Genomic DNA, 18,593 nt, shown 5'->3' with positions numbered 1-18,593 from the left:
GATAGTCCCAAACAATGAACAGTTCCACCTTCATTGTGAAATACTCAGCTACACCTGTAACCTAACTTTTATTTATCCACCTATAAAGTGGGACTAATAATCTATCTCACAGATTTTTTTTTTGTAAAAACGCTTCCCGCAAAGGGAAGTAAGCCACAAGCCAAGGTAGTCGTTGACTGCAGTTTCTAGTAAGACCAGCATATTCCAAGAAGTCGGCGCTGGGATAGAGCCTTTTGCGGGAAGCCTACCCACGGAAAACTCTTCCGCTGGCCAAATCAGATGTTTGGCGAACTACATTGCCCAGCAGACTCCGCGCCCCGGGGTTGACGCTGACGCCGTGCATTCTGGGATTGGTAGTTCTGGGGCTCTCGTGGGCAAGTGCAGCCCAGTATTAGGAACTCGCCTTCCCAGCTTGCCGCGCGGTCGTGGGGTGCATCTCGGCGACCCGGAAAAGGGAAAGATGGCGACTGCTCGGCGACGTTGAGGCCGCGTTGGGCGGTTCAGAGTCAGAGTGGTGAGTCCCGGGCGATGGTGGCGGTTCCCACGAGCTTGCACAGAGGGTGCGAGTGGAGGCACGGCGGTGGCCACTGCCTCCGGGACCAGGCGGGGAAGAACGCCTCAGAGAAAGGGCAGGAGCCCGGAAAGCTCTAGCCGGCAAGAGCGAAGGGGCTCGGGCCCCAGAGGGTAGTGTTGGTTCTGGGGAGCGCAGGCCAGGTCCCGTGGCACAGCATCTGTGATGCCCCCAGTCTGACCTTATTCCTTCTTGTTTTGAGTAGCCCTTGCTCCAGCCAAACTAGGACTCTGGCTTTTCTCCCAGAACCCGTCATGCTTTCCCGCCTCTGCGCCTTCTATATTATTTCTTTTTCCCGGAATGACTTATTTTCCGCACCCTCAATTACACATCTTTAAATTCTACCTATACTTAAATGCTAAAAGCCACTTCCTCTGCAGATGTTACAAATGAAAGGAAACTTCTTTGAACTCATGCAATAGATACTTCATCTGAGCCTTCGTCTTGGTATGTGTCTCATAACCTGTATTGTTCTACAGAACAAACTTCCCGATTTCGTTTTGTAACTCTCACAGCACTCGCACAGTGCCTTGCATATAGTGGATGTTTGACAAAAACTTCAACAGCAACAACAGAAAGAATGTGCCCCTGCCCTACAAGAACTGAGGAACTCAAAGATCTGGAGATTTGTAAGGAAGGCTGCTGAAAGCAATGGCTAGGGTGTGCCCGCGATAAATAAGTAGAACTTATAATAAAAGCTGCCTATGTTGACTGTCTTCTCACTTCTCATTCTCTTCTAAACTCACTCCACTGAGGCTTCTACCCCAGTGCCATCGAAATAGCTCTTGTCAAGGTTACCAACCACCTCCATTTTTCGAAATTCAAGAGTCACCACTCCTTTACCTCCTAGTCTTACTCCACTTGACAAAGCTAACTACTCCCTTCTTGAAACGTGCTTTGGCTTCTGTGATTTCCAGATCATGGAAGTCCCTCGTTTCCTCCTTTTACTTTACCTTCCTCCACTCCTTTCTTAGTGACATTAGCTTTTTCCCAGCTTTTCCTCCAAATGTTAGAGTGTTCCAGAACTCAGCCCTGCATTCTCTTCTTGTTTGTTTTCTTCTTTACCCATGCTGCCTACTTAAGTAGTATAACTTAGTGTCCCATGGCTTTAAAAACTATCTATGTATCAATGACTTAAATTTTTGTCTTCACGGTCTCTGTTCTGAATTCCAGAATTGCATTTTCAACTGCCTTCCTGCAATCTCCATTTGGTTTTCTTACTGACATGGCTAAAATGAAACGTTATTCATTTTAGAATAAATCTCCTCACTTCCTCTCCCCCAGTCTTTCCCAGTCACTAATGGCACCACGAACCACTAGGCTGCCCAAACCATAAATTTAGGAGCTGTGGTTGTGTCCCTTTCCCCTTTCTCCCTTCATTATTACTCAGTCCTGTCAGCTCTGCCTCCAAAGTATGTCCTGAAGCTGTCTACTTCTTTTCACCTTCATTGCCACTTTCCTAGAACAAGCCACTGTCATCTCTGGTCTAGACTACTATAATAGCATTCTCAATGGTTCTGTTTCCACTCTTTTTAAAATATATATATATTTTTATTGATTCTAGAGAGGAAGGGAGAGGGAGAGGGAGAGAGAGAAACAATGATGAGAGAGAATCATTGATTGGCTGCCTCCTGCACACCCCCCACTGGGGATGGAGCCTGAAATCTAGGCATGTGCCCTGACTAGGAATCGAACCACAGCCTCCTAGTACATAGGTCAGTACGCAGCCACTGAGCCACACTGGCCAGACTCACACAAGTCTGCTTTTAATTGGCAAACACGCTAAGCTAATTCCTGCCCAGTCCCTTAATAATTGCTTTTACCCAGTAAGTTCTTTTACCTGTTTTTTTTGTAGGCTCTCTTTCCCATCATTCAAACCTCAGCTTACAGTGCATGTAAAAAATTCTTTCCTGCACTTTCTTGTCTCTTGTTCATACCTCTCCCCATTATATCTGTTTTATTCTCTTCATTAGTTCTTGTTACTATTTGAACTTATCTTACTACTTAACTGTTGTCTGCTTTACTGGAATTTAAGTGTTAGAGATCTGAGACTTCGTTTTGTTTATAGGTATATCTCTGGTACACAGAACAGTTTCTGGCACCTATCAGGTGCTCAATTAATATTTATTGAAAGAATTAATGATGTCTAGGATGCTTTCTAGAGAAAATAGCCTTTCTTTTGGGGTGTTTTCTTAGGGCTGTATGTGGTAGAGACATCATTGTAATTTGATGTGCTGATATAGAACATTCAGTCATTTCTCAGGCAGTCGTGAGATAAAATGGGATGTTTCTCCACCTTTTGAAAGTGCTACTTGTTCATTTTTCTTTATAAGTTCTCCCTTTTTAAATATATATGGCAGGGTATGACGTGGGAAAAGGGGGTTGTAAACTAAAGCTTAGGGGACTGATATTCTAGCTGAACCATTTGGGGCTAAAATAAGTTCTGAGAAATTTATCCCCAGTTAGGGATGGTGATGGTTGTGGGGGTGGTGATGATGATGATGATGGTGATGGGGTAGAGGCAGATTCAGACTTGCTGTTGTTTTGGCAGGTGAAGTGAAGTAGATTTTGTAGTCTGAAAGACAGTTGACAGTGTGGCAGTGCTCAGTTTCCCAGGCAAAAGGAAACGGGACTTAATTCCTGCGCAGACCATTCATGGGGCTGGGTAATGATCAAGACTGAAAATCTGAGTAGAGAATGCCAGTCAGAATGTCTACGACCTGTAGTTTTTGGTATCTACCTTTCTTCTTTTTTTCTGAAATAATTATAAGTTTGTAGGAAGTTGCAAAAAAAAAAAAAAAAAGTTCATGGAGGTCCTATGTACCCTTCAAGCTTTTCCCATTGTATAACTAGAAGTACCTTTCTGTTTCTCCAGTTAAATTTAGTTTTTCCTTGAAATGGTGACTATAATGCCAAATCTCAAAGTTAAACGGCCCTCCCCCCTTTTGAGCTTTTTTTTATGAGCTCAAGAGAACATATCCCCTTAGATGTTTGTGTGTTGACTGATTTTGGTGGGCTAGCAGGCCTAGTAGACTCCTAAGATAAGCAATACAGGGTGTTTCTAGAGGTAGTAGTACACTATTCATTCACTAACATCTCTTTTAATACTCTTGCAGTCTAAATTTAAAAATAAGGTATATTAGTTATATACTTTAAAAAATGAATATATACAAAAACTAACCACAGAAAGGCAATCCTAATATATAAAAACCCAGGGTCCGTAACATCCAAAACGACCGAAGGCTTGACCAACCGGAAGTCAGTGCTGGGCGCCACGACCCAGCACTGACTGCCGAGGGGGCTGTGGATCAGGCCCAAAGAGAGACCTGGAGAGAGAAGCGGGGTCTGATTGGTAGCCTCCGTAGCAGCTGTCGATCAGCCCTTGTCTCTCTCTTTCTCTCGGGGCCTGGCCAGCAGCAGCACCTCTCTTTCTCTCGGGCCTCCGCTGGGGCTGCTGATCAGCCCCACCTCTCTGATCAGGTCCGTTGATAGGCCCGGAGACGCTGACTGACATAGAAACTGACCAATCAGAACCAAATCTGGGTGAAGTGTGAGGAGCCAATGGCTGCCTAGGAGGCGGAGCTTTTGACGCTGACTGGCATAGAAACCGACCATTCAGAACCAAATCTGGGTGAAGTGCAAGGAGCCAGTGGCTGCCTTGGAGGCGGAGCTTTTGATGCTGACTGGCATAAAAACCGACCAATCAGAACCAAATCTGAGTGAAGTGTGAGGAGCCAATGGCTGCCTCGGAGGCGGAGCTTTTGATGCTGACTGGCATAGAAATCGACCAATCAAAACAAAATCTGGGTGAACTGCGAAGGCAGAACCTAAGATGGAGACTGAGGAGGGTTTTTAAGGGCAACAGCTGTTTGGTGTAAGGTGTAAGAAAGCGGTTCAATTTTTTAATGACCAGTTTGGCAGTATAGTGCATATGGCTGGCTATCAGTCCAGATATAGGGATTATGTATTTTTGTCTGCCAAGAGCATCTCCTCCTGATGAAAAAGACTTTTCCCCCCATTTAAGCAATCCTATCCGATATGATCTATCTATACTACTAAAAGGGTAATATGCTAATTAAACTGGGTCGACCGGCCATCTTTCGGACATCCAACTTCCTTCCGGACAAAGCAATGGTGGTGGGGGCCAAGGCAGAGGCCGTTAGGGGTGATCAGGCCGGCAGGGGAGGACAGTTGGGGGAGAGATCAGGCTGGCAAGGGAGGGCAGTTAGGGGCGATCAGGCAGGCAGAGGCAGTTGGGGGCGAGATCAGGCCAGCAGGGAGAGAGCAGTTGGGGGCGAGATCAGGCTGTCAGGGGAGGGCAGTTAGGGGCGATCAGGCAGGCAGGCAGAGAGGTTAGGGGAAATCAGGCAGGCAGGCAGGCAGAGGGGTTAGGGGCAATCAGGCAGGCAGGCAGGTGAGCGGTTAGGAGCCAGCGGTCCCAGATTGCAGTCGAACATGCCTTAAGGGATCCCTGATTGGAGAGGGTGCAGGCTGGGCTGAGGGAACTGGGGGACTGAGGCTGGATGAGGCGGGGCTGAGGGGACTGGGGGACTCTGGCTGGGTGAGGTGCGCAGGGCCTGCCGCTACCCGGCGGGGCTGAGGGGACTGGGCGCTACCATCTTGTGGCTGTGGGCACCGCCATCTTGTGAGGGCGTGGCAGTCAACTAGCATATTCCCTCTTTATTCCCTCCCTGCCCCCGTGCACGAATTTTGTGCACCGGGCCACTAGTATCTTATATAATAAAAGGGAATATGCTAATCGACCGCCATGCCCTCACAAAGATGGAGGCGCCCACAGCCAATAAAGAGGGAATATGCTAGTTGGCTGCCACGTCCTCACAAGATGGCAGCGCCCACAGCCACAAGATGGTGACGCTCAGTCCCCTCAGCCCCGCCGGGGAGCGGCAGGCCCTGCGCACCTCACCCAGCCAGAGTCCCCCAGTCCCCTCAGCCCTGCCTCATCCAGCCTCAGTCCCCCAGTCTCCTCAGCCCCGCCTCATCCAGCCTCAGTCCCCCGGTCTCCTTAGCCCTGCCTCATCCATCTGGAGTCCCCTAGTCCCCTCAGCCCCGCCTCATCCAGCCTCAGTCCCCCGGTCCCCTCAGCCCCGCCTCATCCAGCCTCAGTCCCCCAGTCCCCTCAGCCCCGCCTCATCCAGCTGGAGTCCCCCAGTCTCCTTAGCCCCGCCTCATCCAGCCTCAGTCCCCCAGTCCCCTCAGCCCCGCCTCATCCAGCTGGAGTCCCCCAGTCTCCTTAGCCCTGCCTCATCCAGCCTCAGTCCCACAGTCCCCTCAGCCCCGCCTCATCCAGCCGGAGTCCCCCAGTCCCCTCAGCCCCACAGGGGAAGGCAGTTGGGGGCAATTGGGCCGGCAGGGGAGGGCAGTTGGAGGCGATCGGGCCGGCAGGGGAGGGCAGTTGGGGACGATCATGCTGGCAGGGGAGCAGTTGGGCGTCAATCAGGCTGGCAGGGGAGCAGTTAGGGGGCTATCAGGCTGGTAGCCAGAGTGGTTAGGAGCCAGCAGTCCCGGATTGTGAGAGGGATGTCCGACTGCTGGTTTAGGCCCGATCCCGAGGGGTCCCAGATTGGAGAGGGTGCAGGCTGGGCAGAGGGACACTCCCCACCCCCATGCATGAATTTCGTGCACCGGGCCTCTAATAGTATAATGAGTAAAAGTGGGCCTCTGGAGCCACACTGCCTGGAACTCTGCCATTTACCACCTGTGTGTCCTTAGGCAGTTACTTTATACACCTGAGCTTCAGTTTCCTCATCTATAAAGTAGGCATACTAATATATCTACCTCATAGGGTTCTTTTGAGATTAAGTACTTATATATAAACAGCTTAGAGCAGTACCCAGAACATAACAAGTACTCCTCTTACTCTTGACAGATGGCAGGAGAGTTGGCTGACAAGAAGGACCGTGATGTGTCACCTTCCAAGGAGGAAAGGAAGCGATCTCGGTCACCTGACAGAGAACGGGATAGAGACCGGGACCGGAAATCTTCCCCTTCTAAAGATAGAAAGCGGCATCGGTCAAGGGATAGGCGTCGAGGGGGCAGCCGGTCTCGCTCCCGTTCCCGGTCCAAGTCTACGGAAAGGTAGGGTAACTTTGTATGTCTGCTATGTGGAAAGGGAGAATACACTTCAGTCTTCTTCATTCCTGGTTCCTCTGATACCTCCAGGTTAGGAGGTATCTGTACCTAGAGACTCATTAGCACAAAAGGTCCAGAGGTAGCTCATCTGTTCGTATAGTCCATGTTCTGTCATTGCCATTAATGCTTAGCAGTGCAACTCTGAGCTATAAGGTCTTAGAACCCCTCATAACTTCCCCGAGAAACGGATTTCTCAATTTGTAAAATTTTACTGGGGAGAAAAGATCATGGACCTTCTTTGGGCTGCAGTGAAGCCCGATACTCTGGAAATATCCAGTGATTTCTTAAATTTGTTGTCTTCAGAGAACGACGGCACCGAGAACGGGATAAGGAGCGGGATCGGAATAAGAAGGACCGAGATCGGGATAAGGATGGGCACAGACGGGACAAGGACCGGAAACGATCCAGGTACCTGAGGGAATGAGAGGGCGCTTTAGGGGAATGCTCCCATCTCCTTCTCTCTGCATCTGAGCTTGTAAATTTTCCTTAGTGGGTCCTATTGGCAGTTACTGCAGAGCTGCCTTTTTTATTTTTATTTTTTATTTGAAAATATATTTTTATTGATTTCAGAGAAGAAGGAAGAGGGAGGGAGGGAGGGGGGGGGAGAGAGAGAGAGAGAGAGAGAGAGAGAGAGAGAGAGAAACACCAGTGATGAGAGAGAATCATTGATTGGCTGCCTCCTTCATGCCCCACACTGGGGATCAAGCCCACAACCCGGTATGTGTCCTGACTGGGAATTGAACCATGATCTCCTAGTTCATAGGTCGATGTTCAACCACTGAGACACGCCGGCTGGGCAGAGCGGTCTTTTTTAGAAGGCACGTGTCTTTAGAACATATAACAGTTAGTGAAGTCACAACTCTTGAGGGTCAGCTTGTTCTTAGAATTTAGAAATGAGTTTGAAAAGGTTCCCAGCCTACAAAGCATTCCTTTAGCTCCACTGAACCATTCAGTTTTCTACCCAGGATATACAGCATGTGTTTTTGGGAATAGCTTAATGCCCTAGTATCTTGATAGCTTTCTTCTGGAAACTTTTTATGCAGAGTTTTTATTTGGCCTCCAATATTACTTAGAATTCAGGGCAAAGGACAGAATTCTTACAACAACGTTGTTTGAGACCTCTTGAAGATTAAACTTATAGCAGATGTGGGGAAAGGATTGCTGTGACTGATAGTAAGGAAAATGAGGAGGGGACATATATAGCAGTGTCTTGGAGGGGTGTATATGGGTGGCTGTGTAACTAAATTCACTGTGTATTATAAAGCAGGATTTTTTCCCTTCAATGTGCAACTGCTATTTGGATAAAATATTTTTGACGTCAAAATATTTGGAAATATTTTGAAGTGAAGACCCACTTGCCAGAAGAAATTAGTTTCAGAAAAGGAGATTCAGGTAGATTGGGACCAAGACAGGGCCATCATTATGTTTCAGAGCAGGCGGAGTGACCATGCCTGCAAAGGAAGTGTCCGTTCCTGTGTGTGACCATGGGCCAGTCTCGCTGAGTCATGGGAAAACTTCCATCTTCTTTTTGGGGTCAGCCTGAACCTCATTCAGGGGCTGGGGTAAGACAGCAATAGACCTTTTCTGTTCTTTTTTCTTAAAGTTTATCTCCTGGACGAGGAAAAGATTTTAAATCTCGGAAAGACAGAGACTCTAAGAAGGATGACGAGGATGAACATGGGGATAAGAAGCCTAAGGCAAGCAAGAGGAAGGGTTTCTCATTTTCCTCTGGAATTCAAGCCCAATTTTGTGATCTTCAAAGGGATAGAGCCTTTATGGACTGAAGTCCTGTGTTTTATCTTCAGGCCCAGCCATTATCCCTAGAGGAACTTCTGGCCAAGAAAAAGGCTGAGGAGGAAGCTGAGGCTAAGGTAAGCACTTGAGGGTCTGTATTAGTTGGCTGGGGCTGCCATAGGAAACCACCACAGCCTGGGTGACTTAAACAACAAATGTATTTGCTCACCGTTCTGGAGGCTGGTTGTCTGAAATCAGGTGGCAGCAGGGCTGTTTCTTCTGAAGCCTCTCTCCTTGGTTTGTGGATAAATGTCTTCGTCTTCACATGTTCTTCCCTCTGTGCACGCGTATTCCTGGTGTATGTGTGTCCAAATTTTTTAAAAATACATATTTTTAAAATAGATTTTTATTGATTTCAGAGAGGAAGGGAGAGGGGGAGAGAGACAGAAACATCAATGAGAGAGAAACATCAATCGGCTGCCTTCTACACACACTCTACTGGGGATTGAGCCCACAGCCTGGGCATGTGCCCTGACTGGGAATCGAACCAGTGACCTCCTGGTGCATGGAGTGATGCTCCACCAACTGAGCCACACCAGCTGGGGCAAATTTTTTTTTCTTATAAGTACACTAGTCAGATTGAATTAGGACTTACCCTAAAGGCCTCGTTTTACCTTCAGTGCCTCTTTAAAGGCCCTATCTCCAAATACAGACACAGTTTGAGGTACTGGGGGTTATAGTTTCCATATATGCATCATGAGGGGACAAAATTCAGCCCATAACAGGATCCTAAGCCTGTTTGTGTTTTTCTTAACAGGTTTAATGCCTGAGCAAATATTTTTGAGCTCTCTGCCATCTCCCAAACATCAGTGGTGTTCTAGATCCTTTGTTTACAGTTCCAATCTATTTTGTAGCCCAAGTTCCTGTCCAAAGCAGAACGAGAGGCTGAAGCCCTGAAGCGACGGCAGCAGGAGGTGGAAGAGCGGCAGAAGATGCTTGAAGAAGAGAGGAAGAAAAGGAAACAGTTTCAAGACTTGGGCAGGAAAATGCTGGGTTCGTTTTCCTACCCCCTGTAGCCCCTGGATGGGATAGAAACGGGTGGGATGGGGTAGGAAGAGCTAGAAACTTGTTCTGTAGTTTGGAAGAGGAAAGTATGCGGAAGTTTATAAGAAAATCTATTACATCTCCCATTTCCCTTGTCTCATAAATCTCCCTTTTTTCTCATTTGGTGTCCATTGTCTGGGTCCTGCCATGTTCTTTTTTTATTTCCACTGAGCTCTTCTGCAGCTTTGCTTTCTTTGGTCTGCAGAAGACCCTCAGGAACGAGAACGACGGGAACGCAGGGAGAGGATGGAACGGGAGACCAACGGAAATGAGGATGAGGAAGGGCGGCAGAAGATCCGGGAGGAGAAGGATAAGAGCAAGGAACTCCATGCCATTAAGGTGCAGGCCTTGGTTCTGTTTTCACACCCCCCCCCCCCGCTCCCCACACACAAATGAGCTTTAATTATTTAGCCATTCTGATCTCTGCCTGCGAGCTTTGGGCCTGAAGCTTGATGGGCTCTGTGTTTTGTCTGTGGGCAGGAGCGTTACCTGGGTGGCATTAAGAAGCGGCGCCGAACGAGGCATCTCAATGACCGCAAGTTTGTCTTTGAGTGGGATGCATCTGAGGACACATCTATCGACTACAACCCACTGTGAGTGGCTTCAGGCCTAAACTAGATCTTTTTATTTTTAATTACAGTTGACATTCAATATTCTGTTAGTTTCAGGTATATGGCATAGTGGTTGGACATTTATGTAACTTTCACAGTGATCCCCCCATAAGTCTAGTACCCACCTGAGACCATACATAGTTATTACAATAGTATTGACTATATTTTCTATGCGCTACTTTACATCCCATGACTATTCTGTAACTGCCAATTTGTACTTCTTAGTTCTTTCACCTTTTTCACTCATGTTCCCAAACCCCCTTCCATCTGTCCCATCAGTTCTCTGTATTATGAGTCTGTTTCTGTTTTGTTGGTGTATTTATTTTGTTTTTTAGATTCCACATAAAGTGAAATCATATGGTAGTTGTCTTTCTCTGTCTGACTTATTTCACTTAACACAATACCCTCTAGGTCCATCCATGTTTTGCAGATGGTAAGATTTTATTCTTTTTTATGGCTGAGTAATATTCAATTGTATATGTGTACCACATTTTCTTTGTCCAATTGTCTATTGATGGAAACTTAGATTGATTCCATATATTGGCTGTTGTAAATAATGCTGCCGTGAATATAGGGGTGCATGTATCTTTTCCAGTTAGTGTTTTGGATGTCTTTGGATAAATACTCAGAAGTAGAATTGCTGGGTCATATGTTAGTTTTATTTTTAATTGAGGACTGCCATACTGTTTTCCATAGTGGCTACATGAATTTGCAATCCCACCAACAGTGTACAAGGGTTCCCTTTTGTCTACATTCTCCCCAATACTTGTTATTTTTTTATAATAGGCATTCTGACAAATGTGAGATGATATTGTGGTTTTGATTTGCATTCCCTGATGATTAGTGATGTTGAGCATCTTTTCATGTGTCTATTGGCCATCTGTATATTCTCTTTGGAGAAATGTCTACTCAGCCCATATTTTTACTCAGATTGTTTGTCTTTTTGGTGTTAAGTTGTATGAGTTCTTTATATATTTTATTTATTTATTTTTCAACGACAAACATTTCTTGCAATTCTGAAAGCTGAGAAATCTAACATCAAGGATTCAGTGTATCTAGCCCTAGCTGGTTTGGCTCAGTGGATAGAGCATCAGCCTGTGAACTGAAGGGTCCTGGGTTCGATTCTAGCCAAGGGCACATGCCTGGGTTGCAGGCTCAATCCCCAGTAGGGGATGTGCAGGAGGCAGCCGATCAATGATTCTCTCTCATCATTGATGTTTCTATCTCTCTCTCCCTCTCCCTTCCTCTCTGAAATCAATAAAGAAATATATTTAAAAAAAAAAAAGGATTCAGGGTATCTAGTGTTTAGTGAGAATAGTATTCTTGATTTGTACATGAATCTTCATATGGCAAAGAGCCTGAGTTCTTTATATATTTTAGATATTAGCCCCTTGTCAAATGTATTATTAACGAATAACTTCTCCCATTCCGTAGTTGTCTGGCAGTTCTAGAGAGAAACTGAGACTGTAGAGATAGGATTAAGATAAGCTAGGATGGGGAAATTGGTGAACTAGTATCAACCCAACGCTCTGGGTGAGGAAAGACCCTGGCTAGGAAGGGGAATGTACGTATTGGTAGTCTGCCCTTCCCTCCTGCTGCTGTAACAGCTCCTTTTCTTCCTTCTCTGTCCCAATCCCAGGTACAAAGAACGGCACCAGGTGCAGTTGTTGGGGCGAGGCTTCATTGCAGGCATTGACCTAAAGCAGCAGAAGCGAGAACAGTCACGTTTCTATGGAGACCTAATGGAGAAGAGGAGGACACTGGAAGAAAAGGAGCAGGAGGAGTGAGTGGTCAGGGCTGGGGTGGTTGGGCACAGCCCAGAGTGTACAGAAAGGAGTTGGGGAAACTGATCCCACTTACTCCTCATGATCCTGCTCCAGGGCAAGACTCCGCAAACTTCGTAAGAAGGAAGCCAAGCAGCGCTGGGATGATCGTCATTGGTCCCAGAAGAAGTTAGATGAGATGACGGACAGGGACTGGCGGATCTTCCGTGAGGACTACAGCATTACCACCAAAGGTGGCAAGATCCCTAATCCCATCCGATCATGGAAAGACTCTTCTCTGCCCCCACACATCTTGGAGGTCATTGATAAGTGTGGCTACAAGGTAAGGAGGGACAAATTGGTTCAGAAGACCTGGCATGTTCCTATGTTGTAGGGGATACAAACTTTGTGCCTTGACTGTTGGGTGCCTTCGCTGCCAGTGGGCACCAAGGTGATACTGTCTATTACTTCCTGGTGGAACTATTGGCCTTCAGTGATTGTGTTTCCTCTCAGGTCCCCATTCCTGTGAACCAGGCTTGGTGTCCTCCCATTGTGCTAGCATATGTGCCCACTCTATCAGCAGTAGCCCAGGTCGTATAATTCTGCCTGTACCCATTACTCTCTCTGGGTCACTGCAGGAACCAACACCTATCCAGCGTCAGGCAATTCCCATTGGGCTTCAGAATCGTGACATCATTGGTGTGGCCGAGACTGGCAGCGGCAAGACAGCAGCCTTCCTTATTCCGTTGCTGGTCTGGATCACTACTCTTCCCAAAATTGACAGGTGGGGTCATCTGTTAACAGTTGGAGTGGTTTAACTGGGTAGGGATGGTGAAAGTGGCAAATGAGTGTTTGGTTTTCTTTTCTTTTTTTTCCTTTTTTAAATCTTTATTGTTGAAAGTATTACATATGTCCCCCCCCCCTCATTAATCCCCTCTAGCCCGCCCCCATGGTTTCCTTTCTTTTTAAAAATGTTTTTATTGATTTTAGAGAGGAAAGGAGAGGGAGAGATAGAAACATCAATGATGAGAGAGACTCATTGATTGGCTGCCTCCTGCATGCTCCCTACTGGGAATCGAGCCTGCAACTCCGGACATGTGCCCTGACTTGGAATCGAAACATGATCTCCTGGTTCATGGGTCGATGTTCAACCATTAAGCAACACTGGCTGAGCTAGAGTCTCTGATATTTCTTTTTTTAATCTTCAAACATTTTATTTTATTTTTTAATCTTTATTGTTGAAAGTATTCCATATGTCTCCTTTTTTCTCCCATTGACTCCTTATAGCTCACCCCTGCTCCAGGCCTTCACCACCCTATTGTCTGTGTCCATGGGTTATGCATATTGGAGTCTCTGATTTTTAAGGGAGATCATTGCATCCTCTTCCCACCACCCTCTCCATTTCCATAGCTGCTCTTAAGTGTGACTTTGTCTTGCTCCTGTTTGTGGCTGCATGAGAACCAAAGCTCATGAAATTGGGATGCCCCATTTACCACAGGATCGAAGAGTCAGACCAGGGCCCTTATGCTATCATCCTGGCCCCCACCCGTGAGTTGGCTCAGCAGATTGAGGAAGAGACCATCAAGTTTGGGAAGCCACTAGGCATCCGCACTGTGGCTGTCATTGGCGGCATCTCCAGAGAAGACCAGGGCTTCAGGCTGCGCATGGGTTGTGAGGTTTGTTCACCTGGCCAGCAGCCAGCCCACCATTTGGGCTGGGCTGTTTTGGTTTTTTTTCTAGTTTCTGCCACAGACGTTCAGTCAAATGAAGAAGAGGGCTGGTTTATATAGATGTACTACTGTTATTGAGAACTTATGCTCCAGGGATTGTACTGTGCATGTCAGTAATTCTCACAACCATATGAGAGCACAGAGGGGAGCGTCCATTTTACAGATGCAGCTGAAGCTCCAGTTAATAACTTGTCCAAAGTTGCACAGCTGGCAATGGGCAGAGCTGAGATTCATATCCAAATCCTGTGCCCTTAATCACTGCCAGACCAAGTCATTGACTTTGTGTGTTGCCACCTTTCAGGCTAGGGAAGGAGAGCTTTTTATAACAAGTCTGATATAGGAATTGAGTTTTCTGCAGACTTCTTAGCGTATTATTTTATATAATCCTCTTCACGATATCTCTTAGTCTCTCTAAAAAAATTCCTTCTGATTTTGCCTCCTCTATCTAATCTCTGTATTTTATTCAGAGACCCCATTCATTCTTGAAAAAATGCAAGATAGCAACAAGTAATTTTGTGCCAATTCTCAGGAACCTTCACTGCCAAACATAATTAGAGGTTGGGGTCTAAATTTCTTAGCATTGGAGTTCTGTTGTCCAAGTGAGTTGGATAGTACACAGAAGAGAGAAGAAGGGTGTATCTGCTGGGGCTACATATGATTCTACTGTACCCCCTAGATTGTGATTGCTACCCCAGGACGTCTGATTGATGTGCTGGAAAACCGCTATCTGGTGCTGAGCCGCTGTACCTACGTTGTTCTGGATGAAGCAGATAGGATGATAGACATGGGTTTTGAGCCAGACGTCCAGAAGATCCTGGAGCACATGCCTGTCACCAACCAGAAGCCGGACACGGATGAGGCTGAGGACCCTGAGAAGATGTTGGCCAACTTTGAGTCAGGAAAACATAAGTACCGCCAAGTAAGGCTGCTTCCCTGGGTTGGGGAGATTTGGGCAAGTTGGCAAACCTGCGCTAGGGCCCTTCTTGCCTTACATGGGCTCAGAGTACATGTTTCCAAAATGGTGAGGCCTGCCTAGATGCAGTCCTCTGACAGTTGTAGCCATTTAGCTTAACCCTGGAAAAATGATTCCAAACAGTCATGGTACTGTCCGCTAGAGATGCTAGCCAATGCTCTCAGCCCTTCTCAGCATCATGAGATGCCAAGTTCAGGTACTAAGGAAAGAAGTGGAAAGGCAAAGGACACTATTTCCTAAGGTGGTGGCTATGAAAGTTTACACCATGGTATATTAGATTCTTCAGCCTGGGCTGTACTGCCTGTGGTGATGGTAGGATATGTGATTGTATCTTCCTGGGCCCAAGGCTGAGCGTCCTGTTTTCCTAGACGGTCATGTTCACGGCCACCATGCCCCCAGCCGTGGAGCGTCTGGCTCGGAGCTATCTTCGGCGACCTGCTGTGGTGTACATTGGCTCTGCAGGCAAGCCCCATGAACGTGTGGAACAGAAGGTCTTCCTCATGTCAGAGTCAGAAAAGAGGTATGGGGACAGCTGAGCCAGGGGAAACAGGGTGGAGAAGGGGCCTTTTTCAGTGGGAGTGGTGGCTGAGGGGCAATTGTTCTGCCTTGTTTTCTTGTTCAATGCCATGGGCATTGAAGAGCCTGGAATTGATGTTTGTAGATCAGGGTTGGGCATTTCACTTGAAGCAGGAGGTCGTGTGCATCTCATTTTTCTCCTCTTCTCCCCAGGAAAAAGCTGCTGGCAATCTTGGAGCAAGGCTTTGACCCACCCATCATCATTTTCGTCAACCAGAAGAAGGGCTGTGATGTTTTGGCCAAATCCCTGGAGAAGATGGGGGTGTGTCTGGCAGGGGAGGGCAAAGTCCAGTCTCTGTGGTGTTGCTTTCTGAAATTAGAGGGCCCTTCCTAGGCTCCTGCTCTCAATTTTCACTCATTTTTGAACTTCTCCAGTATTGAACAAGTCAGGCCAGAGGGAAAAGGGAGGTGTGATGGAGATAGGAGGACTGTGACTATCCATTCCAGTAGTGCCTGCTAGAGCTCCCTTGGGTCTCCCTCCAGGCGGGCTTGGGCCAGGGAGAGTTGTTTGTTTATTTTTGTGTGTTTTTGTTATATATATATTTTTTATTATTTAAAGTATTACAAATAGTAGTACATATGTCTCCTTACTTATTTATTTATTTTTAAATATATTTTTATTGATTTCAGAGAGGAAGGGAGGAGAGAAACATCAGTGATGCGAGAGAATCATTGATTGGCTGCCTCCTGCCCACCCCCTACTGGGGATGGAGCCCACAACCTGGGCATGTACTCTGACCGGGAATCGAACCATGACCTCCTGGTTCATAGGTTGGCACTCAATCACTGAGCTACACTGGCCCAGCTAGGGAGAGGTTTTGAGACACGTATTCTGGCAGGGTCTGAGGATGTGGAATAGGATGGGTCAAAACAAAGTTTGTTGTGTTTATGAATGTTTGGGAGAGGGGATAGTGTGGTCAGGAGGGAGATGTTGATCAATGTCTCGATACTCAATGTTTATACTTCCTTAAACTTCTTGGTCTCTGCTTTCTACCCTCATCTTTCACCCTCATCCTCTCTGACTACTTCTAATCTGTCTCCATATCTCACCCCTGATTTTACCTTTGACTTTGCCCTGGCGCTCTCTGCCATGCCACATCCTGTTCTCTCCCACCCATTCTTCAGCTCACTTGTACTCTCCTTCTTTCAATTGCACTCATTCTTTCTCCTGCCTCCTTTCCCTTTTCCTTCTACCCTGCTGCTCTCTGAAACCCTCCCTCTCTGTCCCTGCTCCCTCTTAACTTCTGTATCTTTCCATGATTCCATTGCACTTTCTTCACCTCACCATTCTCCCAACAGTACAATGCTTGTACATTGCATGGTGGAAAAGGCCAGGAGCAGCGAGAATTTGCACTGTCCAACCTCAAGGCTGGGGCCAAGGACATTTTGGTGGCTACAGATGTGGCAGGTCGTGGTATCGACATCCAAGATGTGTCTATGGTGGTCAACTATGATATGGCCAAAAACATTGAAGGTAAGTGTGAGGAAAGTGGCTGCAACCTGGGGAAAGGGAGACTCCTTGTATCGTTCCCCTTGAGTTGGGGTGCTACTGCCATCTCTCACAGCTGTCTCTCAAATGGCGTGTCCCAGTGAGAAGAGCTCCTCTTTTTTTAAGATTTTAAAATTGATTTGTAGAGAGGAAGGGGGACTGGGTGGAGAAACATTGATTGAGAATGAAACATCAATTGGATGCCTTCTGCATGCCCCCTACCTGGGATTGAGCCCACAACCCGGGCATGTGCCCTGACCAGGAATGGAACCAGCAACCTTTTGGTGAATGGAATGACACCCAACCACCTGAGCCACACTGGTCAGGGCGAGCTCCTACTCTCTCTCTCATGTGGGTGTGTTGTCCCAGTACCTGGGGGTAGCACACTGTTTGGGGAGTGGAAGGTAATGGAACTTGGCCCCTCTCAGTCTTAGTGTGGTTGGATGACCCCATCAGTAGTAGTTGTGGGGACAACACTGTGGGTACTACAGGTTCAGGTAGTATGAGCTCTATTCCTGCCTGTGGAGGTGTGGGGAGGACGATGCCTTTATAAGTAGAGGCTTCAGACACTGAGTAACGTTCTTCTCCCCCTTCCCCAGATTATATCCACCGCATTGGCCGCACGGGACGAGCAGGCAAGAGTGGTGTGGCCATCACCTTCCTCACCAAAGAGGACTCTGCTGTGTTCTATGAGCTGAAGCAAGCCATCCTGGAGAGCCCAGTGTCTTCCTGCCCCCCAGAGCTAGCCAACCACCCAGATGCCCAGCACAAACCAGGCACCATCCTCACCAAGAAGCGCCGGGAAGAGACCATCTTTGCCTGACACAGCACTCTTCCCACCGGTTTAAGGGCAGGCTCCGAAGCCTGTTCTTCAGGACCCTCACATCTCCCTTTCCAGGTCCTCACTCTTATGGGGGCTTAGGAAAAACTCAGACTGCGTGGCTAGACCCTCAGGTTTGAAGGCCTGAGTGTGGGCTGCGAAAGGAGGGAAGCTGCTGCAGGAGACCGGGAGAACAAATTACCATAGGTTTGGGCCCAGCTCTGCCCCTCTGGCTGACTTGGGGATTGCCAGGTTCCGGGGCAGCCAATGGCATTGCCTCCCAGGCTGCTGGGAGGGTTTCTTCGGCACAGACTTGACTGCATAAGCGGCAGCAACATTGTTGCCCTAGATGACCCAGGGGATCCGGCACTGCGAGGATTATGAACCTTGGACTCTTACTGTCATTTTGATAGCATTTGCCCTTTTGGATGATAAAACAAGGTGAGAGCCTTGTTTGGAGCTGTGCACGGCCCCTGTGCCAAGGGGTGCTGTGCACTCTAGGCATCCCTCACCCAGGGAATTTTTTTAGATATGGGACAGGGTGAGCCGGCTGTGTCCATCTTGAAGTCACTGAGTAAAATTTCTGTTTTCTATTCTCTGAAAAGATGAGTTTGTATGTTCTGAGAATAAATACATGAATATTAAGGCTGTGTGTAGTTCTAGCTAACTTCATCTCCCAGGGGCTCCCTGGTACCACAGAAGACAGACTTGGGAGATGAAAGAAAATCACATCTGTAGCAGAGCCTAGGATCTCAGCTGATAGTCTGTCTACAGGAGGCACTGAGGGTGTTGGAAAAGCCATGACAGCAGTGCCCTAATGCATCTTTCCTCCCCTTCTCTAGCCTCACTGAACGTGTAGCCCTGGCCTGGATACCCCTGGGGAGCTTTCCACAGGGTGAGAAAGGAAAGCAGTTGTGAAACTGGCAGGTGAGGCACAATTGGGACCACTCTCGTCCCCTGATGCTGTGTGCCTGACACCCAGCTTTTAGTCTTTGCTTGTGGCTCCCCAGTTGCTGAGCTCACTGCTCATGGGAGGGGGTGGAGATGGGTACCAGGAGCCTCAAGGAGTGAT

At 47.5% G+C, this 18,593-nt stretch overlaps 1 protein-coding gene across 1 annotated transcript; it reads left to right on the top strand.

Annotated features, from left to right (window-relative positions):
* The first annotated feature begins 425 nt into the window (after positions 1 to 425).
* On the top strand, positions 426 to 18,121 carry DDX23 (DEAD-box helicase 23). Its single transcript, XM_079774052.1, has 17 exons — positions 426 to 514; positions 6,459 to 6,667; positions 7,025 to 7,129; positions 8,325 to 8,418; positions 8,527 to 8,592; positions 9,370 to 9,508; positions 9,765 to 9,898; positions 10,040 to 10,152; positions 11,810 to 11,953; positions 12,051 to 12,276; positions 12,572 to 12,717; positions 13,432 to 13,609; positions 14,340 to 14,582; positions 15,005 to 15,156; positions 15,366 to 15,474; positions 16,512 to 16,686; positions 17,301 to 18,121. The coding sequence occupies exons 2-17, from the start codon at positions 6,459 to 6,461 to the stop codon at positions 17,522 to 17,524; spliced, it is 2,457 nt and encodes an 818-aa protein (XP_079630178.1). The 5' UTR covers positions 426 to 514; the 3' UTR covers positions 17,525 to 18,121.
* The last annotated feature ends 472 nt before the right edge of the window (positions 18,122 to 18,593 follow it).

This window comes from Cnephaeus nilssonii (assembly GCF_951640355.1).
Source record: "Cnephaeus nilssonii genome assembly, chromosome: 6".
Taxonomy (NCBI): domain Eukaryota; kingdom Metazoa; phylum Chordata; class Mammalia; order Chiroptera; family Vespertilionidae; genus Cnephaeus; species Cnephaeus nilssonii.
This window is presented reverse-complemented; position numbering and strand designations above follow the sequence as displayed.